This window comes from Taudactylus pleione, unplaced genomic scaffold, assembly GCF_031769625.1.
Source record: "Taudactylus pleione unplaced genomic scaffold, aTauple2 ptg000025l, whole genome shotgun sequence".
Classification (NCBI taxonomy): domain Eukaryota; kingdom Metazoa; phylum Chordata; class Amphibia; order Anura; family Myobatrachidae; genus Taudactylus; species Taudactylus pleione.
In genome coordinates this window covers 10,803,455-10,831,294 of record NW_028284427.1, presented here as the reverse complement: position 1 = coordinate 10,831,294, position 27,840 = coordinate 10,803,455, and the positions used below count along the sequence as shown (strand labels likewise).

The 27,840-nt window shown below is 44.0% G+C and overlaps 1 protein-coding gene across 2 annotated transcripts in view; it reads right to left on the bottom strand.

The window, feature by feature from the left end:
* STING1 (stimulator of interferon response cGAMP interactor 1) overlaps positions 1–27,840 on the bottom strand; it is a 106,455-nt gene that overhangs the window by 65,712 nt on the left and 12,903 nt on the right. For both annotated transcript variants that reach the window (XM_088451206.1, XM_088451198.1), the window contains exons 4-6: positions 19,007–19,115; positions 17,935–18,173; positions 16,784–16,970 (exon numbers count right to left, since the gene is read on the bottom strand). In XM_088451206.1, coding sequence (XP_088307332.1) covers positions 16,784–16,970; positions 17,935–18,173; positions 19,007–19,115 — 535 coding nt within the window. The remainder of the gene's footprint in view (positions 1–16,783; positions 16,971–17,934; positions 18,174–19,006; positions 19,116–27,840) is intronic.

Here is a 27,840-nt window from a genome sequence, read left to right as displayed (position 1 = left end):
GTTTGTTAAAGTGTGCATGTCCTGTTTATACAACATAAGGGTGGGTGGGAGGGCCCAAGGACAATTCCATCTTGCACCTCTTTTTTTTCTTTGCATAATGTACAGTTTGGGGCTTAGTTTTTCAAACTGCCATCCTGTCTGCCACTGCAGTGTCACTTCTAGATGGGCCACGTGTTTGTGCCGCCCACTCGTGTCGCTTAGCATAGTCATCCAGCTTCCTCTGTGCAACCTTTTGGACATAAAAACACTATTGTGAGGTGTGAGGTGTTCAGAATAGACTGGAAATGAGTGGAAATTAAGGTTATTGAGGTTAATAATAGCATAGGAGCAGAAAAACCCACAAATTCTGTGATTTTAGCTGTTTTTATGCTTTTTAAAAAAAAAAATACAGATCCAAAACACAAAACACAGAACCCAAAACACAGAAGGGTGGTTTTGGCAAAACCAATCCAGATCCAAAACACGAAGAAAGATCCAGATCCAAAACCAAAACACGAAAAGTGGCCGGTGCACACCCCTAATCTAAACCTTTGTTTAACTGAGTCGTGTGTACCAGTAGCCTGTTTCTGAGGGATCTCTAGCACCTAGCATGAGTGTGCCTGATATGGCACCCTGCAGCCTAGAGAGCCTCTTGGTCCTAGTTGCCCCACCTTCTCATCATGACATCACATCACCACAAGTAACACTACAAGTTCGGTGGTGGAGCCAGAACAGGGAAAAATTTTGCCCTACTACATTTGCGATTGCAATAGTAATTACGCACGCAGTCTCACTGCGATAATATGCTAATCCTCTGCGATCACTATGCTGTCGCAGCAGAACATAAGGACGCCCACCTTACCTTACACACACCCTTAATACTAAGCAAGACTGCGAAACCATCGGTAACATGGAGTACCATCGCAGCCACACGTACACTTGCACAAGCTCTGACTTTACTCAGGAATTGCTAACCTCATCACACGCAAGCTGAGTATGGCATCACAGTAATTTATGCACGCCCATGCAACGGCGTTCAAATGCACTGTCATGCCTGCGTTTTGCCGACCACACCCACCCATCACTACCCCCAAATGGTATTTCCTGTCAATCATTCTGCGATGGGTCTGCGTAGTGACTGCTCTCAGTGGGCCTGGTGGGTAAGACTTACTTGCCTACTCTCCCGGGAAGTTTCGGGAGGCTCCCGATTTTACATGTAGCCCCCCGGCACCCCCGGTAGAGTGGCCAGATCTCCCACATCCCGCCCACTCTAGTGAAGTGATAAAAATGGGGGAGATAAAAACGGGAATCGCGGGTCTGTGGGGAGGGGATGGGGCTAAGTGACGCGAAAACACTTTAAGTCCCACCACTCCCCACGATCCGCGAATTGCGACATTTTGCCACAACAGGGCAGGGCTTAATAACGCGAGAGCCCCACACCCAAAGTAGACAGCTGCATCCCTGAGCTTCTCCCGGAGAGGGGATGAAAAAAGTAAATATGGGGTAAGAGTTGCTGAGACACAAGGTATCCAGCCTCACTGTAAATAATATTAAATAAAAATCTTCCAGTGCTCTAATTCTAAATGTTGAGCTGTATGTGGGATTGTTGTCTCTGTTAAGTGGTGTAGTGTAGAAATAGTGGACAGAAATACAAGTTGGAAAATAGATCATTAGTATCAGGTAGGTAGAAAAAACGGTGCACAATAAAAAACAAAAATGAGATATACCTGATATCTGCTGGTTACAATACCAAGGCAGCAACCTCATGGAGAGGATGCTTTGTGTGGCTGTTATATCAAGCAGATCATTCAGCCAGGGTTGATGGGTATTACAATTAAAGTGTATATATATATATATATCTATCTCAACAAAGAAAAAATGTATATCACCATGCGCAATGTTAGTCCAGCATTTTTAGGATAGTGGAGGTGAGTACCTGATTCAGCTGGCGTATGCATCGTAGTGCGCGTTCGTGAACTGGTCCGAGCAATAGGGAGGGGTATGCTTGCTGAGCATAGACAGGCCAGCTGAATGAGTGACAGGACAAGCTGTTTGTATGTGGTAACAGGGGTTAGGCCACTAGAACTTTGGTTTGGCGGCGGTTTTGCATTCTGCAGATTTACTAAGGCCAAAACCGGCTGCAAAACTGCCATCAAAACTAGAGATGAGTTCCCTGAGAACCAGACCCACCCGAATTTCGGGGATCTGGGGCGATCCCTTCCTGCCCTGGATCCCTGACCCGAGCCAAAACCTCGCGACCCCTCTGTCGAGTCGCGAGGTTTTGTTTTCAGCAGGCTTAACGCTGATTGGCTGAGAGAGCCGTCTGTCACGGCTCTCAGCCAATCAGCGTTAAGTCCATTGTAAACACTACAATACAGGGAAAAGAAGATGGCGCCCGCCAACCCCCGCCGCCGCCCCCCCCCCCCGCTGCTGACACCACCTGCTGCCGACACCGCCGGCAGCCCCACTGGCTGCATCCACCGTCAGCGACCCCCACACTGCCGACACTGCCAACACTTCCACAGTGAGGACACCACCAGCACCCCTGCACTGCCGACACAGTCAGCAAACCTACACTGAGGACACCGCCGGCACCCTGCATTGAGAACACCCCTGCACTTCCGACACAGTCAGCAAACCTGCACTGAAGGCACCCCCGCACTGCCGACACAGCCAGCAAACCTGCACTAAAGACACCGCTGGCACCCCCGCACTGCCGACACAGCCAGCAAACCTGCACTAAGACACCGCTGGCACCCCCGCACTGCCGACACAGCCAGCAAACCTGCACTAAGACACCGCTGGCATCCCCGCACTGCCGACACAGCCAGCAAACCTGCATAAAGACACCGCTGGCACCCCCGCACTGCCTACACAGCCAGCAAACCTGCACTAAAACACCGCTGGCACCCCCGCACTGCCGACACACCCAGCAAACCTGCACTAAAGACACCGCTGGCACCCCCGCACTGCCGACACAGCCAGCAAACCTGCACTAAAGACACCGCTGGCACCCCCGCACTGCCGACACAGCCAGCAAACCTGCACTAAAGACACCGCTGGCACCCCCGCACTGCCGACATCACCGGTACCCTTCACTGAGGACACTGCCAGTACCGCAGCACTGCCATTCCATGTACTGAGGACACCGTCAGCAACCCCACTCTGCCGACACTGCTGTCACAGTAAGTGCACTATTGGTGTATCCAACCCACACTGTATAACACACTGTATCCGTGTTGGAAATTAGAAACTGAACTGCCACATGTTACTGCCGCCCACTGTGTCACTTAGCTTAGTCAGCAAGATAGCTGGATGCAAACTTTTGGCCTTAACTAGATTAAGCAAATAATATTGTGAGGTGGTCAAAAATTGATTGGAAATGACTGGAAATAAATGTTATTGAGGTTAATTATACTGTAGGAACAAAAACATTTTATGTGATTTTAGATGTTTTTATGATTTTTTAAGAAAAAATCCAGATCCAAAACCAAAACATGAAAACAAAACACGCAGGTGAGGTTGTGGCAAAACCAATCCAGATCCAAAACCAGGGTAGATCCAGATCCAAAACCAAAACCAGAACACGGGTGTTGGCACACATCTCTAATCAAAACACATTTTAGAATAGAACAGGGCTGTCATTTAGAAACCACTGCAAAACCGCCACCAAACCCCCAGGGTTTAGAATAGAATAGAAACCGCTGTCAAACTGCTGCTTAGTAAATTTTGCCCAAGATGTCGATTGCTCAATGTCTTGAAAAATATAATTCCCCTGAATGTGGTCAGGGTAAAATCACAGTATGCAGATGTTACAGAAGCTCATTCCTTCTTGATGTCCAAAAAGATACACACAGGAGCCTTCCTAGCATGCGTTTCAAAGAAAAGGCTTGTTCAGTCAACACCAACCCTCCACTGCCAGGCTAGGACAATTACCATATTAATCTAGGGGTGTGCACCGGCCACTTTTCGTGTTTTGGTTTTGGATCTGGATTGGTTTTGCCAAAACCACCCTTCCGTATTTTGGGTTCTGGGTTTTGTGTTTTGGATCTGTATTTTTTTTAAAAGAAAAGCATAAAAACAGCTAAAATCACAGAATGTGTTGGTTTTTCTGCTCCTATGCTATTATTAACCTCAATAACCTTAATTTCCACTCATTTCCAGTCTATTCTGAATACCTCACACCTCACAATAGTGCTTTTATGTCCAAAAGTTGCACCGAGGTAGCTGGATGACTATACTAAGCGACACGAGTGGGCGGCACAAACACGTGGCCCATCTAGGAGTGACACTGCAGTGGCAGACAGGATGGCAGTTTGAAAAACTAGGCCCCAAACAGTACATAATGCAAAGAAAAAAAAGAGGTGCAAGATGGAATTGTCCTTGGGCCCTCCCACCCACCCTTATGTTGTATAAACAGGACATGCACACTTTAACAAACCAATCATTTCAGGGCCAGGGTCTGCCACACGACTGTGGCTGAAATGATTGGTTCGTGTGGGCCCCCACAAAACAAGCTGGCAATTAATCTGTCCCTGCACAAACTGGCTCTACAGAGGCAAGATGTCGTCCTCATCCTCCTCATCCACCGATTCCTCACCCTCTTCAGTGTTGTGTACATCCTCATCCTCACAGAGTATTAATTCATCGCCGCTGGAATCCACCACCACAGGTCCCTCTGTACGCTCTGGAGGCTGGTCTCCCTGGAAGAGTTGATAATTAATTTTTATGAACATCATCTTCTCCACATTTTGTGGAAGCAACCTCCTACGCCTTTCGCTGACAAGGTTCCCGGCTGCACTAAACACTCTTTTGGAGTACACACTGGAGGGGGGGCAACTCAGGTAAAATAGAGCCAGTTTGTACAGGGGCCTCCAAATTGCCTCTTTTTCCTGCCAGTACAGGTGCGGACTATCTGACATGCCTACTTGGATGCTGTCACCGATGTAATCCTTTAACAGACAGACGCACGCTTGTCGCTGCTGCTTTGAGGATGCAGGTGTGGCTACAGTCCACACAATTCACAAAGACAGAAAAAAAAAGATTTTTTTATTTTTTGTGGAGCGCACTTTGAGGGTTACACCACCCTTTAACAGACAGACGCACGCTTGCCGCTGCTGCTTGAGGATGCAGGTGCGGCTACAGCCCACACAATTCACAATGACAGAAAAAAATAATTTTTTATTTTTTATAGAGCGCACTTTGAGGGTTACACCACCCTTTAACAGACAGATGCACGCTTCTCGCTGCTGCTTTGAGGATGCAGGTGCGTCTACAGCCCACACAATTCACAAAGACAGAAAAAAAAGAAAATTTTTTTATTTTTTGTGGAGCGCACCTTGAGGGTTACACCACCCTTTAACAGACAGATGCACGCTTGTTGCTGCTGCTTTGAGGATGCAGGTGCGGCTACAGCCCACACAATTCACAAAGACAGAAAAAAAAAGAATTTTTTATTTTTTGTGGAGCGCACTTTGAGGGTTACACCACCCTTTAACAGACAAACGCACGCTTGTTGCTGCTGCTTTGAGGATGCAGATGCGGCTACAGCCCACACAATTCACAAAGACAGAAAAAAATGAATTTTTTATTGTTTGTGGAGCACACTTCGGGGGTTACACCACACTTTTAACAGACAGACGCACGCTTGTCGCTGCTGCTTTGAGGATGCAGGTGCGGCTACAGCCCACACATTTCACAAAGACAGAAAAAAAAGAAGAGTTTTTTATTTTTTGTGGAGCGCACTTTGAGGGTTACACAGACAGACGCACGCTTGTCGCTGCTGCTTTGAGGATGCAGGTGCAGCTACAGCCCACACATTTCACAAAGACAGAAAAAAAAGAATTTTTTATTTTTTGTGGGGTGCACTTTGGGGGTTACAGCACCCTTTAACGGACAAGCCGGCTGGCCCTTTACTTATGACACAGGTGCACACTTGGCGCTGCTCCTTTGTTGATGCACGTGCAGCCACAGTGCACACAATTCACAAACACAGAAAATAATTCCTCCACCATTCTGTCAGTGGTGACAGTATCATATGCAGTGACAGTAGACATGTCAGAAATTGTTGGCACGTCCTTCAGTCCGGACCAGATGTCCAAACCGGCCCTTGACTTATGACACAGGCGCACGCTTGGCGCTGCTGCTGTGTTGATGCACGTGCGGCTACTGCGCATACATTTCGCACACAAACACAGAATAAAAAGAATTGTTTATTTTTTGTGGAGTGCACTTTGGGGGTTACACCACCCTTTAACAGACTTATGGGACACAGGCGCACGCTTGGCGCTACTTTGTTGATGCACGTGCAGCCACAGTGCACACAATTCACAAACACAAAAAAATATATATTTTTATTTTTTTTGGAGTGCACTTTGGGGGTTACAGCACCCTTTAACAGTCAAGCCAGTCGGCCCTTTACTTATGGGACACAGGCACACGCTTGGCGCTACTTTGTTGATGCACGTGCGGCTACTGCGCACACAATTCACAAACACAGAAAAAAAAAAATATTATTTGGAGTGCACTTTGGGGGTTTAACAGATGAGCCAGCCGGCCCTTTACTTATGACACAGGCGCACGCTTGGCGCTACTTTGCTGATGCACGTGCGGCTACTGCGCTCACAATTCACAAACACAGAAAAAAATATATATTATTTGGAGTGCACTTTGGGGGTTACAGCACCCTTTCACGGACGAGCCAGCCGGCCCTTTACTTATGACACAGGCGCACGCTTGGTGCTACTTTATTGATGCACATGCGGCTACTGCGCACACAATTCACAAACACAGAAAAAATATATATTTTTTTTGCACTTGGGTGGAGCACCCCTGATGGACAGAGCACCCCCTGGACAACACTACATCACCCCTTTAGGACTGGGACACTGCACAGGAGTTTTGAGTGGACACAGCCCCTATGGACAACTGACTGCACAACACAGCCCAGCCAGCCCCTATGGACTTTGGAGTGGACACAGCCCCTATGGACAACAGCAGCACAGCACAACACAGCCAGCCCCTATGGACTTTGGAAGAGTGGACACGGCCCCTATGGACAACAGCAGCACAGCGCAGCACAACACTACACTGCACTACACTACACTACACAGCCCAGCCAGCCCTAACTCCCACCCTCCCTCTTCACTGTCCACAGCCGAGTGAGAAAATGGCGCCGACGCGGGCACCTTACATAGAATCCAAAACCCGCGAGACCCGGAAGGCGGGATGATGACGTTTTGCTTCGATTTCAGATCCGAGTCAGGCGGGAAAAGTCGAGCCTGACTCGGATCGGCCTTGGATCGGGGGGGCTCAGGGGGGGTTCGGATTTCAGAAATCCGAACCCGCTCACCCCTATATTAATCCCTAGGTGAGGATGTCTAAAAAGCAGTTTGTTTCAAAATGTCAATACCTTTTAAGCAAAATACTTCCTTATAAGTGCATAGTCTGTACATTCAAACAAGTTTCCACAATTTCAAAACTGCGCGCAGTGCTTTAAATGCAACATGGTAATATATTATCTATGCATTTACAGTACATGGCGCCCTGTGCCTACATTGTCCCTTCCAAGATGGCACCGCAGCACGAGGGTTAACCCCTTCAGTGCCCAAGTGACCATTTTAGCCACATTACACTGCACAACAATGAAAATGTTTACGATGTGAAAATAGTTACTTCTAATTGATTTCAGCATGCAAAGAATGAATATGACATTTAAAACTCTCAGTTAGCTCAAAGTTCCGAGATATAGCCGATTTATGATGATGTAGGGGTATTTCTAGTGAAGTGGGCAGAATGGAGAGAATCTTACCAGCAATCTGCATTCCGCACAGAGGGGGCGGGGCCTAATGACCCAATTAAATGAATCAGTTATTTGTGTCCTCCCCCTATTCAAATATATGCGATTCACGGGATTACCCACACAAGATAACTGTGGTGCACTGAGTGACAAGCATAGTGAGCGATTCCACCAAGAAATTTCAGCAATGGAACAAAGATATCAGGGTAGGTGAATCACTACTGTTGGACAGTGACAAGAGATGCCCCAGAAGAGGAGTACAAGCGACAAGCAAAGAGAAATCACCCCCATGAATAGGCCACTATATTAAATAGTACTTTCCTATGCTGTATGTTTGTTTCGTATGCGGTATGTTTGTTTTGTTTTGTGTTTTCATTTGTGATTGATTGAATTAAAACAACTGTTATTTATTTTCTATCAAGAAAATATGATTATTTTAAAATAGCTTTTCACTATGACTATATTACTAATGTACATACAGTATAGTGCAAGTAGTGTAGCTCAAAAAATAGAGCTAGTAAAAACATTCTGAAATCATTTTAGTTTTTCTTGACCTCACATTAGTAATGTATGACTATTTATAGAAAGGAAACAAATTAAAAGTATTAATTTGTTGTACAGTGTTATCAGAGGTGCAGCATGTGACCAGGGCGCCCGGAGCACGAGCATGCTACGTCCTCCCCCCCCCCCAAAAAAGTGTGTGCTATATCATATAACTATATATATATATATATATATATATATAGTGTTCACTCTAGCTCCGGCAGCAGGCAGGGCACCGGAGCTAGAGTGGGCAACCTTGTGCGCACGCCGAAGGTACGCCCGTGCCCGAAAGGGGGGCGTGGTCATGAAAAGGGGGCATGTCTATAAGACGCATCCCCTTTTCATCATACTTGGGGGCGTGACCGGCGCTTACGGACATGCCGGGCAGCGCCCAAGCGCTGCAGAAAGGGAGAATAGATGCCGGGCGCATGCGTCCGGCGTCTGTTCTCCGGCGGTGACCGGGTCACCGCATGTTTCTCCACCCGCGGGACACTGCGTCCCGCAGGTGAGAACGGCACCCGCAGGCTGTGAGGGCAGGGCGCTTTTTGCCCAGCTCCTGGAGGGCAGGGTGCACAGGGCGCCGCGCCCCGCTAAAACAACCTAGCGGGAACGCTATATATATATATATATACACACACATGGCAGGGTCACACATACATACAGGCATGGTCACACATTACATACATACAAACATGGCAGGGTCACACATACGTACAGGCAGGGTCACACATACCTACATAACCCACACGTACATACAGACATACATACAGGCAGGTAGGGTCACACATACAGGCAGGGTCACACAAACATACATACATAACATACATACATACATACAGGCAGGGAGGGTGATAGACATAACTGGGGTACCTCTCTCACCTTAATGTGGACCCTGCAGCTTCTTCCTCGTCAGCATGCTGCTGTAGCCCCGCCCTCTGCTGGGGTCAAATGAACATGTGCTGAGCTCCACCAATCAGGGCTCAGCACAAGCTCCTCTGACCACAGAGTCGCTCACTAGAGCAGCAGGAAGGCAGGACAGGACGCTGCTGCAGCTGTTCTGTATACACAGCACCTCACAACTAAGGCGCCTGGGGCTCGCGCTCCAGTGGAACCACCCTCCCTACGCCCCTGCACGTTATTTGTGATTTTCTTCAAGCAAACATCATTAGTAAATGCTGTTATGCTGGCGATGAGTGGTGGGATCAAAATGCAATGCCTCATGCATCCCGCCCTGTGTATGTATGCTCTCTTTGCCCCCCCTTTTTGTATATATACGTCTCTGCATTGTTGGTGTGCCCTTTCTTTTTCCCCATTTGTGTGTCTGTTTGTCTCTCTTTTTCCCTCTTATCATATCTATCCAGAGCCAGATTAAGACCATATGGGGACCCAGGGCTGCCATCAGAAATGGTGGGGCCCGGTACTGACAAATTAGGCAGGGCCCCCCTCACCCCGGGGTATGGGGCAGAAGTGGGTGGAGATGTGGGTGGAGCTACTTTGGGGGTGAGAGACAGGGAGGGCTGGACCTATTGGGGGCACAGATTAATCGTTTGTAAGTGCTCTTATATTACTTGCTGTGCTGACATTTTTATTTGCATGTTTTTAATTTAACATATCTAAGCACAAGATGTTTTGTGTGTGTATATATATATATATATATATATATATATATATATATACATAACATACATACAACAAACAAAAGCCTCTGGTGCTTAGCTATATTAAATTAAAAGCATGCAAATGTAAGTGTCAGCACAGCAAGTAATATAACAGCACTTACCCACATGTAGGTGTATGATTTCATATATATATATATATATATATATACTGTATATAATACATAACTTAGGCACTCCCTCCCTACAACAGAGCCCAAACTTACCTGGACACTCGGCCATCTCCGTAACTCTGGGAGCTCCCTCAGCGCAGAGTGATGTGAGGTACCGCGTGTCACTGGTGGAATGCACTGGCAGCTGCCAGAGAAGAGGAGAAGAGTCTCGGTGGCATTTAATACATGGAGCCGGTCGCAAGCCAATCACAGCTCGCGGAACGGCAGCCAGCCAATCAGCAGCGGGCCGGGTCAGTGATATTCAACATCGGTCACTTCAGTGATATTCAACATCAGTCACTTCCAGTGACTTTCAGCATCGGTCACTACCAATATTCTTCAACATTGGTCACTATCAATATTCTTCAGTGATACTCAACATCAGTCACTTCAGTGAAATTCCACATCAGTCACTGCCAGTGGTATTCAACATCGGTCACTATCGATACTCTCCAATGATATTCTACATCGGTCTCTACCAATATACTTCTGTATTACTAACATCAGTGATTACCGATATTCACCAAATATAATCTCCAACCACTCAGTTGTCTTTTCATTTCTCTCTATCTGTTTCTAATTCCTGGGTCCCTGATCAGGGGGTTGCGACCTGCTCATTGGGTGCAGCTAAAACCCATATCCCAATTGGTGGGGTCACTGGTGAAAACCAACAAAGAGTTTGACTCTGCACCTCTGTACTTCCTCCTCATTACTTCTACCTCCCCACCTAGTTACTCTGACTCCCAGTCCTCTGACTGGAAATCTCAAGGGCCAGGTCGTGACATTCCCGTTGGTGTACACTGGCCAGAACTTTGACCCATGGAGCCTGTTCTGGGTCTTCCACTGGATGGATTTGGACGACATCACATAATAAAACTTAATAACTTGAAGTTTTAAACCTGGGCAACACCGGGCACTTCAGCTAGTATGTATATATTTTATTATATATATACACACATACATATATATATATATATATATATATATATACACACACACAGTGTATATATATATATATATATATATATATATATATATATAATTTCTTCAGGCAGGCAGCACTCCTCGGATTTAATAATCAGACATGAACTTGCTTAGTTTTTAACTGTAGTTAAAAACTAAGCAAGGTCATGTCTGATTATTAAATTCGAGGAGTGCTGCCTGTCTTTGAAGAAATTGTCTATGGTGTCCCTGCGTTGGTTGGGGCTCTTGGGATAGGTGCACCCCGGTTGTTGGATTGTCTGCATGGAGTGCCGATCATCAAATTTGTGTATATATATATATATATATATATATATTGTGATAGGATCACTGGTAAAGTGGTCTGTGGCAGGGACATTTGTCCCAGATTCCTGTCTTTTGTGTTTTAAACCCCCAGGAGAAAGTCTGCAGTGTAGCAGGCTTGAGTTTCGGCTTTTTGAAAAGCCGGTTTGGGACCTGGGGGTTGTGGGTGAGAGGAGAGGGAGGGCTCCACCCACGGCCACTCCAGGTTTTGGTTCTCGCAGCCTGGTAACAGGCTTGTTAGTTTTCCACCTGAGAGTGGCCAATATAAGCCTAGTGTGTTTAGGGCGGAGTGTCTCACCTGGGAGAGCAGACAGGGAGTTTGCTCAGAGACACTTGGAAAACCTAACTGTAAGTACTGTGCTGTGCTTTGTTGCTGGCGAGGGCATTAGGCCCTGCCAGGTTCTGGTAGTGAGGGAACTACCTGTGAAGTTAGTGCCCCGACAGGGCTAGGATTTTTGTTTATGTTTTCTTTATGTTGTTTCTGACATTGTACAATAAAGACTGGCGCCGACCAGCTTGTACTCGCATCCAGACTGGTGTGCTGCTTCCCTGCTGCTGTGTGTGTGTATAAGGAAGGAGTCCCCTACCCAGGAGAGGGACCCCCTAACCTAACTGTGTCACAATATGGTGGAGAATGCGGGCACCCACACACACTGAAGTTGCAGCAAGAGGAAAACTTTCCATTTAAAAATTAAAGGGACAGACACCCAATTTGTGAGTGTGGAAATAACACTGTGTCCTTGGAGTCCCATAGAGGAGGCGTCAGCCAATGCTCGGAGAGGCAAGGTTCAGCTTCCAACCTACACCCCAGGACAAAATGGAGGACATTATTAAGGCCTTGCTCCAAGCTACAACAGCTCAGCAGGAATCTACCAGAGCTCAGCAGGAGATGAATAGACTTCAGCAGGAATCTATCTGGGCTCAGCAGGAATCTACCAGGGCGCAGCAGGAATCCACCAGGGTGCAACTGTTGGCCTTGGAGACAGCCCAGAGGCAACAACAGGTCACCATCGAGGAAACCCACCAGGCCTTAGCGGAAAACAGCCAGGCCATAAGAGAGGTGGTACAGCACCTGGTCGCCCGGCCCAGAGATATTACTGCTGGTCCTCCCACCACCACTCACTCCGTACGAGCCAGTCACTTCCTCCAAAAGATGACTTCGGGCGATGATGTGGAGGCCTATCTCGCCGCATTTGAAAGAACGGCCGAAAGGGAGAGTTGGCCCCAGGAGCAGTGGGCAAGTCTGGTGGCACCTTTTTTGTCTGGGGAGCCACAAAAGGCCTATTTCGACTTATTCCTGGCTGATGCCAAGGACTATAAAAAACTAAAACAGGAGATCCTAACTCGCTTGGGAGTCACCACCTTTGTTCGTGCCCAACGGGTCCACCGCTGGGAGTTCCATATGGACAAGCCTCCACGTTCACAGATGCATGACCTCATCCGTCTGTCCTCAAAATGGCTACAGCCTGAGACGCTGACGGGACCACAGATCGTGGAAAGGGTCGTGATGGACCGGTACCTGCGATCGTTACCTGTGACTCTGCGCAAGTGGGTGAGCCATGCAGACCCTAAGTCCGTGGACCAGTTGGTCGAGCTGGTGGAGAGGTACATGGCGGCTGAGGAGCTGAGGAGTATGCCCCACCAAGCCCCGATGGCGCACCGGCGAACTCCCACAGACACTGGTAAGACTGTTCCAGGGGAGAAGGGTGCTGGGCGGTGGGATGTACCTAAGACTGAGGGTGTAGAACCTGGAGACAGGCCTGCCAGGCCAGGAAGGTTCTTGCCCCGTAAATGACTAGACATTAATATGATTCAGTGTTTCCGGTGTGGTAACTTCGGCCATATTTCCGCTAATTGTTCACTTACAACTGAACCTATGCAATGTGATACTGCTCATGTCTACCGCAGGGGGTCTTTCTTTGCACAGACAGCCTGTATGGCTGACCGGCAGGCTGAGACTGATAAGCACATGTGTGTACTCACTGTAGATGGCAACCGAGTAGAGGCACTGTTAGATTCTGGTACAGTAGCTTGGTGACACTTATAAAAGCTGAGCTGGTGAACCCCTTGAGGCATACAGGGAAAACTGTTGGTGTGACCTGCATACATGGGAATACTCGATATTATGTTACTGCCAAGGTGAACATCGAGACACCATGTGGCTCTGCTATAGTTTCTGTGGGTTTGGTGCCTGGTCTGATGTACGATGCAATATTGGGGAGAGACTTTGCTCACTTCTGGAAGTTGTGGGAAAGCCGTTTTGTTCCAGAAGTGAACAACCCCGATCCATTTGAGAAGGTTGTCGATGTAGTGGAGGAGGGAGTTTCTTCTGAGTCAGAGTTATTCCCTTTTTCTACTATGATTGGCGAACTAGAGAATGCAGAGCGTGACGTTTGCCCGCCAACTGATGTGCCTCCCATTGAGGTGGGAAGTGTTGTTGGGCCAGTTGATCGTCTGCCTGATTTAGAGGTCAGAAGAGAGGTCTTTGCCGTGGAGCAGTTGAAAGACCCTACTTTGGTAAAAGCCAGGAAGAATGTAAAAGTAGTTGATGGTAAACCCGTAGACCCTGATAGTCCTTTGTCCTATCCCCACATGGTAATGTGTCAGGATTTGTTATATCAGGTGACTAAGAAGGGGGAAGATATTGTGGAACAACTAATAGTTCCCAAAGCCTACAGAAAAACAGTGTTGGATCTGGCCCATGGTCATATAACGGCAGGCCATCTAGGGGTAGAGAAAACCACTGAGCGAATAATGCAGAGGTTTTTTTGGCCCGGGCTTCATAAAGAGGTATCTGACTTTTGCGTATCCTGCCCTGAGTGTCAGTATCATGCTCCCAGACCACGTTTTAAGGGACCACTAGTTCCATTGCCTATTATAGAGGTGCCGATAGTGAGAGAGCACCTGAAACAGGCTCAACAGGCACAGCAGAGGGTATACAACCGCAATGCTCGGTTACGCAGCTTTGCTCCTGGGGACAGAGTGTTAGTGTTGGTTCCCACTGTGGAAAATGGCAAGGGCCCTTTGAAATCTTAGAAAGAGTGGGACAGGTCAATTACAAAGTTTACCAGCCGGGGAAAAGAAAGCCGGAACAGATATACCATATAAATCTGTTAAAGCCCTGGAAAGATAGAACGGTACTGTCGGCCGTCCGAGCCCCTCCAGTAAGTCCAGGGCCCTTAGTTCCCGAAGTGACAGTGGCAAAAACCCTGTCGGCAATTCAACAACGAGAGGTCAAGGAGTTTCTGGTTAGAAATAGGGTGCTGTTCTCTGACGTACCTGGGAAAACCTCGGTCGTTAAACATGACATCATCACTGACCCAGGGGTTAAAGTTAATCTAAAGCCCTATAGGTTACCAGAAGCACCAAGAGCATCGGTGTCGAAAGAAATTAAAAATATGCTAGAGTTAGGGGTTATTGAAGTATCACATAGTGAATGGTCAAGTCCCATTGTGTTGATTCCAAAGCCCGACGGGAGTGTGCGTTTCTGCAATGACTTCCGAAAGTTGAACAGTGTTTCAAAATTCGATGCCTACCCGGTGCCACAGTGGAGAAGGAGGCGTTGGCCATAAAGTGGGCGTTACAAACTTTTACATTTTCGGTGGAACACAGGCCAGGGGGCCTGTTGTTTAAAGCAGACGCATTGTCACGCGTTCATTGTTTGGGGGCTTCAGTTGTTCCGCCCCATAGGTCGAAACAAAGGGGGGGATATGTGATAGGATCACTGGTAAAGTGGTCTGTGGCAGGGACATTTGTCCCAGATTCCTGTCTTTTGTGTTTTAAACCCCCAGGAGAAAGTCTGCAGTGTAGCAGGCTTGAGTTTCGGCTTTTTGAAAAGCTGGTTTGGGACCTGGGGGTTGTGGGTGAGAGGAGAGGGAGGGCACCACCCATGGCCACTCCAGGTTTTGGTTCTAGCAGCCTGGTAACAGGCTTGTTAGTTTTCCACCTGAGAGTGGCCAATATAAGCCTAGTGTGTTTAGGGCGAAGTGTCTCACCTGGGAGAGCAGACAGGGAGTTTGCTCAGAGACACTTGGAAAACCTATCTGTAAGTACTGTGCTGTGCTTTGTTGCTGGCGAGGGCATTAGGCCCTGCCAGGTTCTGGTAGTGAGGGAACTACCTGTGAAGTTAGTGCCCTGACAGGGCTAGGATTTTTGTTTATGTTTTCTTTATGTTGTTTCTGACATTGTACAATAAAGACTGGCGCCGACCAGCTTGTACTCGCATCCAGACTGGTGTGCTGCTTCCCTGCTGCTGTGTGTGTGTGTAAGGAAGGAGTCCCCTACCCAGGAGAGGGACCCCCTAACCTAACTGTGTCACAATATATATATATATATATATATATATATATATATATATCTTATAGAACGTTACTGTTCAGATATAAACTAATGACACAATTTACGCAGATAGAAGACGTAGATAAATAAAACATAAGATAATCTATTCTTATAATAAAGCTGTAATGGTTGTGTCGGTATATAGACATTTTTTTGGAGACAAATACTCCTTGGGACTGTGTATGAACTATTGAGACAACATTTTTTATTTTTTTTTGGGAAGTTTTGTTTCTCTATCTGTCTGTTTGTTCCGGCATCATGCAGAAACTACTGGATAAATTTAAATTGCGTTTTCAATGTATTGTATATTGCATAGCTTAGTCACCTATAAAGAAATTGAGGTATGTATTATCTCAATGTGACATCAGGGAGTGTAGCAATAAAGGAAAAACCAGACACCTTGACACTCGGCCCGTGCAGTGTGCAGGCTCCTCAATCCAAAGACAACTAGATGTATATAAATATAATTTTATATATATATATTGCCCCCAAACACAAAGAGTTATACAGTATATGTATGCATTTATAAATACATACAATTTATTTTGCAGGAAAATCCAACCATATATTAAGCACTAATAAGGCAACTTTTCTTGACTCATAAAGTTGCAGTATACATGTCAATCCAGTAGATGGTGCACCAAGACAAATACTGTACAGTATATCCTAAAGTCGCTGCTCATGTTACTTGCAACCTTTTGAGGGTACTGTAGGTTAAGTGGCTTGCCCACGAAATAGTAGCCAAGCATCTGTTTGTGGTTATCACTGAAGGAAAAACTGCAAATATTGTTTACAAAGACATTTTGTGATCAAAATATATGACACAATATTAGATGCCACTACTGTCTTTGTAAAATTAGTTCCGCTGAGCAACAACAGACATCCACAAAAGCGAAGCTGCAGGCAAACGCTAGTATTGAATAATTCTGATTTTGAATCCAGCATAACTGAAAACAACATGCACCAGGCAAAATTAATAAATAAACAATTTATCAGAAAATAGAATAACTCACCATCATAAATTACTAATCGGAAAGTGTTCTTACACTCCACTGAATTTTCTAGGATATCCTTCAACGTGCGATAGAAGAGTTTGGCTTGTTGTATACGATCCTCCTTACTGAAGGCAGCGCTGGCAATATCTGACATTTTGTTCAGAGATGCTAGAGGTGTAGCATATTCTACAATACAGTAGTATGGCTAAGAGACACAAATAGCCACATCATTAATTGTGAAAACATTTTCCCATAAACACATAAAAAGGTTAAATGGTTTGTCATGGACACAGTAATGCAACAATTAGGGGAAGATTTATCAAATCTTGAGGAGAGATAAATCAGAATCGGCTTTTAACTGTTAATGAATGGGGGTGAGTTACATTAGTCTGTGGCAAGCGCTACAGCTCCCACTGTACATGGCGGAGATGGGACAGCATTCAAGATTTTATATATATATATATATATATATACACACGAAAAAAGTGATGAAGACAGTGCTTACTAGTGCAAATAATAGTGAATAAAGTGCAAAACGTGTATAAATGAAAAAGGTCCTAAAAGTTCTCTGGTCTTCAGACTTCTTATAAAGTCCTCAATAGTGATTTGAGATATGAAAGTACAAAAGCAACAATCAGAACATAGTGCGTATTGTTATGGATTAGTTGTTCTGCACTTTAGAAGCAACCATGTAGAGAAATGGAAATCAAATATTCCCTACTCTTAATACAACTCTATGCCAAACGAGAGAGAAAATCCTGAGAAAGTGATGAATGACACATTGGAGAGAATTAATCATCTTGACAGGAGGGTACTTCTACAATTTAAAGACAATAAAAAGAATGAAGACCGTATTTATTTTGTTACTACGTACAGCACCCATGAGAATACCATCAGGAACTCTTTTTCCAAACATTGGGATATCCTAAGAATGGATCCAATTCTGAAAGACATTCCACCATCAGAACCACGACTCGTTTTTGAACCCACTATGAACTATGTACATTCGTATTTTGTGAGGGCACCCCTGTAGCTATAAGACGTTTTTTATGAGTGCCGGACCATTTGACCTATATATATATATATATATATATATATATATATATATATATATATATATATATATTATACAATTATATTGACAACAGTTCCATAATTACTCAATATACCCTGTGATCTTCGTCCAGAATGCGATACACATTGTTTTTAAAAACTCTTTCTTTGATGCCGGCTCGATCCATGATTTTTGGCGGAACCTCTTTAATAAATGTAATGTTCTTATCAGCCTCATTCAAGTCCCCATACATGTTGCAGCTTATAGGCAACAAGATATGCAGCTTCCAGGCTTCTGGAAACCTGAGTATATTGTCGTTCTCTTCATTGAATTGTTTTACCAAGTTCTTCAAATCTGTAAAAGACACGATATAACCAAATACTTATATGTGGAGAACATACTGGAAAGGAGCAGGGCACGGCCTACAAGGCTGATTTTGTTGGACTTGAATTCACGGTTTTTACATTGTGGAAGCCATATTTATCTTGCTACATGTAAATTAAAGGCTATTGATACACTTCAGAATACGCAGGCGTGCAGTACTTTGCTATTTGCAAAAAAATCATGTTATTCTTACATTTAATGTATATGCAGAACAGGGCTAATAATTGTCACTGAAATGAGTTAGTACTCAAATTAGCAGCAGAGGGCCTGATTCGGAGATGTACGCAATGCCAATACTTACGCAGTCAACTGATTATCTGTAATCTGCGAATGCGCCTAAGTCGCACTGCACGTGCGTCAAGGTACATTGCAGCTACTTTTTACTCACCATATGATTAACAGTCAGGGAGTGTTTGGAGGAGGTAATGAGGAGTAGCGGCAAAATATGCAGGTGTGTTGCAACCGTTTTCGGGTCACAGCCTTCATCTGTGATACCGTAGGCAATAAATATGGCTTCGGCGTCTCAGTACATGTGACCATTTTGCACGACCATCGGGTCATTTAGAAGGTCGACAACTAAAGAATCTGCAGCCGATGCAGTGTCTTTGTATGCAATTTGCAATGCCCCAGGTGGACGAAACAATACAAATCCCAGCGGCTGCGACATTTGCATGTTTACACACAGCAGCTGCATACAACTTCCCAGCTGCGGGAATCTATGAATCATTACCAGAGATATGGTATGCACGCAGTCTAAAATATACTTACTCACTCATTACAACATATAACATGATGTTTCCTACCTGGCAGAATAAAATTTAAATAGCCGACATAATAAGACCATGCAAGCCCATGGGCAACATTCAAGTGTTTCTTTTCAGTAATATCGGAAATTGTTGCTGGCGTTGGATCCTGCAAAAGGATAAATGTTGCCCCAGGTTTAATTAGTTTATATCATCATGTAATCTATTGGGATTAACACAGATTGTATAAAATGAATTAAAATGCATTATTTGCAATATCCGCAAAGTTACATGTTAGTTCTCATACAAAGTAGGGGAAGGAAGGGATGGGCGCCACCATGCTGGGCGCTCATCCTGTTGAGAGGGGATAAAGATTTCAGCCATAGATGGAATGTGTTACATGAACTAATAGAAACCAATAATGCAATACACATGTGTCCACTTACATTCTACCTCTGTGCGCTACAAGTCGCATTACACATAACGTGTGAGCACTATGCAACTCGGTAGTGTGAGCGTCTTTTTGCACAACTTTTCACCTTCAGATGCGTCTTATTCTCACAGCAATGCGAACAGGACAGCTGTGACACTGTAATGTAGTGCTTTGCATGCAGATACACCCGCAGTAGCATACAGAATATAGGCATGCCACATATCATTTGTGTACTATTCGCATCGCTGTGTGAAAAAGATGCATTTGAAGGTAAAAAGAGGCACTAAAAATCGCTTCTGAGTCACGCCATGGCATGACGCGACTAGATGGGCTGTTTAATGCACAAGGAAGTAAGATGTATGTGGACACATCTGTATTCAGTTTGTGTAAAACTATATAAAAATACACATGAAGCTGTGATATCTATATAATACTGCTGCTAAGTGTTTGCCTACATCCCTGCACCTTCCCTCCCCTCACAGTAGCACAGCCAATGGGTGTGTAAGGAAAGTGTCATTAAGAGTAATCCTGTCATCTGATGGGTCAACACAGCTGCCACACACTCTGTGACACAGGAAGCACACATAGCGAGCAGACACCAACTTCTCAGCCCTTATACACATGTTCGCCCTCACGTCTCACTACCACGTTTCCCTCACCTACTACCCCACCACAATCTTCATGGCCGGTACAACAATTTTTATGCCCATTGGCTAGCACAGTATGGTTTCAAAGAATACTGCCCACCTGCTGTGACATTCTCCCTTACCATTTGCACACCAATGTGAAGCCCACTCCTCCCACCTGTGCCACCGGCTACTCCTCCCATCTGCACTGACATTCACTCCAAGTCCTCACAGTTGCTGTTACTGCCCTACCTCCAACTCCCATTATTATGTTGCACTCGGGTGGTGGTGAGGGAACTGAAGTGAGAGACGAGGAGATGAGGAGGACAGAGATGAGAGAAATGGAAACAGGGGTGTGTGAGGAGGACAGATATGAGAGACGGGAGTACGGAGGTAGTGAAATTGAGATGAAATGGGGAAGGAGTCAGATATTGAACAGGGAGATGCAGGAGGACAGACATGAGAAACAGGAAATAAAAGATCCAGCAATGCAGGGCGCTATAACAAGGGGCGTAGCCAGTGGAGCTTGTGCTCCAGACACTTGCTCCAGTCAGGAGCGATATCTGGGTTGCACTCCTTTTTTTAATGTCTCTATTCTAAGCTTCTAGCCACCAGCCTCCTCTGCATCATCCCAAGATGCTTAGTATGAGGCTGATTTATTAGTATAAATAGCCTAACATTAGGATTAGGGAGATTATACAATTTTAAATAAATATAAATATATTACTTGTTTCTGTACTGATACAATTTATTATGAAGATTTTGCACCTCAGCCTTTTCTAATTGTCTCTGATCAAAGATTGTACATTTGTTTTTTATTGGATTGGATTTACTATGATCTTGAAACTATTGTAGGAGATCTCACAGGTACTAAAATATTCTGTGAAAAAGATATCTGAAATATTATTTACCAACATTCAAGCACATTAATTTTATGTGGATAGCCTAAGAGAGGTTTTTAATGATTTACAATAAAAACGGCATGTGGAGTTAACCTTACATGGATTGACATTATCGCAATATCATAAAGAGAACCTCATCCCTCGCGACTTCAGGATCAGAAATCAGCCCACTGTTGGACAGAGTAATTAGGACTATTGTCGAGAATGGTGCATGATTTTGAATCAGTGTTCATTTGATTTAATGATTTCAGTTATACAACAAGTGAATGCTGATATTGCTTTAATGGAAATAGAAATTAAGTTATGTGAAAGCACTGGTTTAAATATTTTGGTTGCAGACACCGATACTGATTGGTTAAACAAGATTGACACTACTATTACGTCATTTAAGGCTAATCTACTGGCGTTCAAAAATAACAAATATAAACGAGTCCGCAAGGACTTTAAAGATCAAAGTATATCAGTGGGTTTTAGGTCATGATACTCAACGCCCCTGGAGACCAGCACAAGGTTTTAAAAGAATCGGGTTAATAGATCATTTACAGATCTTGACTCTCAAACAGAGTTTTCTCACACTTTTTAAACTCAGCCAATGTAATAGAGTCCAAGAACAAAGCAACAGAGAAAACTCACATGTTTTTCAGACTCAAAAAACTCTCATGATTTAAACTCTCATTCAGATGTTATCCCATTTTGAAGGTAAAACTCGACCAATGTGAGAGTTTACTGCTAAACTGTCACATTTTCTAAAATCTCACCCTATTACATTTGGCCCTAAGCGTCATTTTTTAAAAGGAACCTGTGGCCACCCACAACAAACACAAAAAACAGGAGAAAACCCTGTAGAAGGGGAGGAGCTAAAGCAAGGTCTAAAAGAAGGGCAAAACAAAAACAAATACAGAGGCAGGAGGAAGTAGTAGTTTTAATTTATCATCTTAGGAACCGACCGCCATTGAATTGTCTGTACTAGCTAAAGGTTTAACCTTCAACAAGACCTTTAAGCAAAAGGTGTTTGACTTAGAAGTTGATCAATTTAAAAGGAAACTGGAACTTAAATACCATTTTGGCACTAAACCGGTCATTAAAAAACAAGTAACCACCTTTAAATCTAAAAGCACTTTTGTGCCTGTTGCAAACAATTGCTTTATCAATAAATTTATGCAATTGGTAAAAAGAGATACCTTAACCTCTATAAAAAGTCAAAATTGTAATCTCTCTAGAGAACAGACAGAAGCTATTAAGAGCTTACAGATCAACAAAAAAAAGGCGGGGGCATTGTTGTTTTAGATAAAACTGCATATGTTCAAGAGGTCTATAGACAATTATCCAATAGTCAATGCTATCAGAAACTACCCTGTTATCCTACTGCAGGTTATAAAAAGAAACAGACAGTATAATACAACTAGGTCTGAATAACTCTTGGATTGATGAAAATACAGCACAATTATTGACCTAGACACATCCTGTGGTACCTTATATGTAAATTTTGCCCAAAGTCCACAAAACCTTACACAATCCCCCGGTCGGCCCATAATTTCTTCTAGAGGTTCTTTGTGCCAAATGCTGTCCCAGTATGTGGATTTTTATTACAACACATGGTTCAGAACACTGAATATTACCTAAGAGATACCACTGAATATTTTAATAAATTAGGAGCTTTACTTCCATATACTTCTGATTGCATATTAGTCACTCTAGACATAGTAAACTTGTATACTAGCATCCCACACACAATGGGTATGGAAGCTGTCAGACAAATGGTTGTAACTAGTTCATTATATCCAGGTCCACCATTAGATTACCTACTTTTACTAACTGATGCCATCCTCCATAAAAATTACTTTTTATTTGACAATACCTACAGCGCAATGGGACCGCCATGGGGTCCAATTCGGTCCCCTCATATGCAAATCTCTTTATGTATGCATATGCCTATGAGAAACAACATATCATGCCACACCCATTGGCTAGGTATATTACTTTGTATGTATGTTTCAATGATGACATATTTTTGATATGGATGGGCTACCAGGATCAGTTGCTAGTTTTCTTTAATGATTTAAACAGTATCAGTGCAGAAATTAAATTTACACTAAACTTTAGCAACAAAATTATTAACTACTTAGATGTGACAGTTGATATTTCTACAGGAAAATATGCTTCTACTGTATATACCAAAATGACTGATAGAAATTCCCTGCTGGCAGCCGACAGTTTTCACCCAGCACAACTTAAGAGTGGACTGCCAGACTCTCAAATGGTCAGAGTGATCAGAATTACTTAAAATCATGAGTTATTGCCACAAGCTTTGCTAGATATGGGCTATAAAAAAAAAGATGTGGAGGAAGCTATCAATAAATGTCTAGGATTGGACAGAGGCAAACTATTGATGAGTCACAAGAAGGATACAGCATGTGATCGATTTATTTTTTCAACCACCTTCTCTATTGGGTTACAAATCATTAAATGTGCATTTCACCAACACTGGCACGTTATTCAAGCTGACCCTATTTTGAGTAAGCTGAGTCAAGAACTTCCATTCTTTTGCTTTAAACGTAGCAGCAATATTAAAGCTGAAATTATGTCCTCGGACATTGGACCAAGAGTGCAAAAAAATTGGTTGTCATTAAGAGCAGGCTCATTTCGGTGCTCAGGATGCCTTTTTATGTTGCCAGTGATAAATTTCATGATATATTATCTAATCGATCTTTCAAAATGAAACATTGTTTTACCTGCGAGAGTAAATAGGTAATTTATGCCATCATTTGTCCATGTAAACGAACATATATTGGAAAGACTATTTGGATGTTAAAAGAGAGAACAGCCTTACATAGGTCCTCTATAAAGAAAGCTCTTACTAATTTTGATTTCAATATTCCTCCTGTGGCCAAACATTTTATAAAAATGAAACAAAACATCCTGGATTGTAAACTAATGCACATCGACCAGATTGCTCCATTAAAAGAGGGAGTAATTGTGAAAAATTACTCCATCAGTGAGAAACAAGATGGATGAGATATATGGATGAAGAACTCAATTTTTCTTGCTTTCTTTAAACCTAATTTTTTATTTTCTTTAAATTGGATAAAAAAAACTCTGTTTATTAGTTTGGAATTTTTTTCAAATTTTCTTTTCCATTAATCTCCTAATCTTCACAATAGGCATGTTGGTTTTTGTAATATGTAAAAAGCTTTTGTGTTTTTTTCATAATGATTTTTTTTTTATGTTTTGTGATTTGTACTACAACTTTAAACCCAGTGAGACACCACGATCCCCGTTACTCCCCTATTCAATTTGCTGTTTATTACAAATTCATTTTTCAGGTCATTTTGCTTCACCGGACCAGAGTTCCTGGGTGGTGGAATGCACACCATTTTCATAGCCGGACATTAACTTCTGGCCATTGGAATGCAGAAACCGGAATCCAGTGGCATTATGGTATGCGTGCATCATATCCAGCACTTCTGGCGAATTGAGGGGTGTGTGGTGTCTTACAGAGGGTCGGTCTTTGTCCTGTATATATATGTGTATTGGGCGCTAATATTTAGTTGTGCCATGTGCCCCATGATGAAGGTGCCAGTGAGTACTGAAAAGGCGGTCGGGCTGCCTATGGACTATTATTGCCACTGTTAAACCGCTCCATACCCATGAAGTCTGCTAAGTATACCAGCTGCTATTATGCAAGCTGCACTTTAGATTTGTGACTGAATGTGTTTTTTTCTGGATGCTGCTTTAAACATGCACAATATAAAAATCATTTAGCAAAATTTTAATTGGAGTGCTGGTTTCCCTGGTCACACTGGACTATGCTATTGCTATGACCAAGCACCCATTATGTACTAAATTTGTACAGTGAGTGTGCATTATTTGTTTCTATACTAGGGGTGAGCGGGTTCGGATTTCTGAAATCCGAACCCCCCCGAGCCCGTCCAATCTGAGGCCAATCCGAGTCAGCCTCGACTTTTCCCGCCTGACTTGGATCTGAAATCAGGCAAAACATCATCATCCCGCCTTCTGGGTCTCGCGGGTTTTGGATTCTATATAAGGTACCCGCGTCGGCGCCGTTTTCTCACTCGGCTGTGGACAGTGAAGAGGGAGGGCTGGCTGGGCTGTGTAGTGTAGTGTAGTGTTGTGCTGTGCTGCTGTTGTCCATAGGGGCTGTGTCCACTCCTCCAAAGTCCATAGAGGCTGGCTGTGTTGTGCTGTGCTGCTGTTGTCCATAGGGGCTGTGACCACTCCTCCAAAGTCCATAGGGGCTGGTTGGACTGTGTTGTGCAGTCAGTTGTCTATAGGGGCCACTCCAAAGTCCTGTGCAGTGTCCCAGTCCTAAAGGGGTGCTGTAGTGTTGTCCAGGGGGTGCTCTGTCCATCAGGAGTGCTCCCACCAAGTGCAAAAAAAATAAAAAAAAATTCTGTGTTTGTGAATTGTGTGCGCAGTAGCCACACGTGCATCAACAAAGTAGCGCCAAGCGTGCGCCTGTGTTCCATAAGTAAAGGGTAGGCTGGCTTGACCGTTAAAAGGAGCTGTAGCCCCCAAAGTGCACACCAAACAAAATAAAAAAATATTTTCTGTGTTTGTGAATTGTGTGCACTGTGGCTCCACGTGCATTAACAAAGGAGCAGCGCCAAGCGTGCGCCTGTGTCCCATAAGTAAAGGGCTGGCTGGCTTGTCCGTTAAAAGGAGCTGTAACCCCCAAAGTGCACACCAAACAAAATAAAAAAATATTTTCTGTGTTTGTGAATTGTGTGCACTGTGGCTCCACGTGCATTAACAAAGGAGCAGCGCCAAGCGTGCGCCTGTGTCCCATAAGTAAAGGGCTGGCTGGCTTGTCCGTTAAAGGGTGCTGTAACCCCCAAAGTGCACTCCAAACAAAATAAAAAAATATTTTCTGTGTTTGTGAATTGTGTGCACTGTGGCTGCACGTGCATTAACAAAGGAGCAGCGCCAAGCGTGCGCCTGTGTCCCATAAATAAAGGGCCGGCTGGCTTGTCCGTTAAAGGGTGCTGTAACCCCCAAAGTGCGCTCCACAAAAAATAAAAAAGTCTCCTTTTTTTTCTGTCTTTGTGAATTGTGTGGGCTGTAGCTGCACCTGCATCCTCAAAGCAGCAGTGACAAGCATGCGTCTGTCTGTTAAAGGGTGGTGTAACCCCCAAAGTGGGCTCCAACCAAAATAAAATAATCTTTTTTTCGGTGTTTGTGTGTGAAATGTATGCGCAGTAAAAACACTGCGCATACAAGGACAATTCCATCTTGCACCTCTTTTTTTTCTTTGCATTATGTACTGTTTGGGGCCTAGTTTTTCAAACTGCCATCCTGTCTGCCACTTCAGTGTCACTCCTAGATGGGCCACGTATTTGTGCTGCCCACTCGTGTCACTTAGCATAGTCATCCAGCTACCTCGGTGCAACCTTTTGGACATAAAAACACTATTGTGAGGTGTGAGGTGTTCAGAATAGACTGGAAATGAGTGGAAATTAAGGTTATTGAGGTTAATAATAGCATAGGAGTAGAAAAACCCACAAATTCTGCGATTTTAGCTGTTTTTATGCTTTTTAAAAAAAAAAATACAGATCCAAAACACAAAACACAGAACCCAAAACACGGAAGGGTGGTTTTGGCAAAACCAATCCAGATCCAAAACACGAAGAAAGATCCAGATCCAAAACCAAAACACGAAAAGTGGCCGGTGCACACCCCTATTCTATACCTATACATACACACCTAATATATATATATATATATATATATATATATACAGAGAGAGAGAAAAAAAATGATTATATATATATATAGTCTCCCTAATCCTCAAAGCAGGATGCAGGGAGACTATATATATATGCTCCCTGCATCCTCAAAGCAGTAGCGCCAAGCATGCGTCTGTCTGTTAAAGGGTGGTGTAACCCCCAAAGTGGGCTCCAACCAAAATAAAATAATCTTTTTTTCTGTGTTTGTGTGTGAAATGTATGCGCAGTAAAAACACTGCGCATACAAGGACAATTCCATCTTGCACCTCTTTTTTTTGTTTGCATTATGTACTGTTTGGGGCCTAGTTTTTCAAACTGCCATCCTGTCTGCCACTGCAGTGTCACTCCTAGATGGGCCACGTATTTGTGCTGCCCACTCGTGTCACTTAGCATAGTCATCCAGCTACCTCCGTGCAACCTTTTGGACATAAAAACACTATTGTGAGGTGTGAGGTGTTCAGAATAGACTGGAAATGAGTGGAAATTAAGGTTATTGAGGTTAATAATAGCATAGGAGCAGAAAAACCCACAAATTCTGTGATTTTAGCTGTTTTTATGCTTTTTAAAAAAAAAAATACAGATCCAAAACACTAAACACAGAACCCAAAACACGGAAGGGTGGTTTTGGCAAAACCAATCCAGATCCAAAACACGAAGAAAGATCCAGATCCAAAACCAAAACACAAAAAGTGGCCGGTGCACACCCCTATTCTATACCTATACATACACACCTAATATATATATATATATATATATATATATAGAGAGAGAGAGAGAGAGAGAGAGAGAGAAAAAAAATGATTATATATATATATAGTCTCCCTAATCCTCAAAGCAGGATGCAGGGAGACTATATATATAGTCTCCCTGCATCCTCAAAGCAGCAGCGCCAAGCGTGCGTCTGTCTGTTAAAGGGTGGTGTAACCCCCAAAGTGGGCTCCAACCAAAATAAAATAATCTTTTTTTCTGTGTTTGTGTGTGAAATGTATGCGCAGTAAAAACACTGCGCATACAAGGACAATTCCATCTTGCACCTCTTTTTTTTCTTTGCATTATGTACTGTTTGGGGCCTAGTTTTTCAAACTGCCATCCTGTCTGCCACTGCAGTGTCACTCCTAGATGGGCCACGTATTTGTGCTGCCCACTCGTGTCACTTAGCATAGTCATCCAGCTACCTCCGTGCAACCTT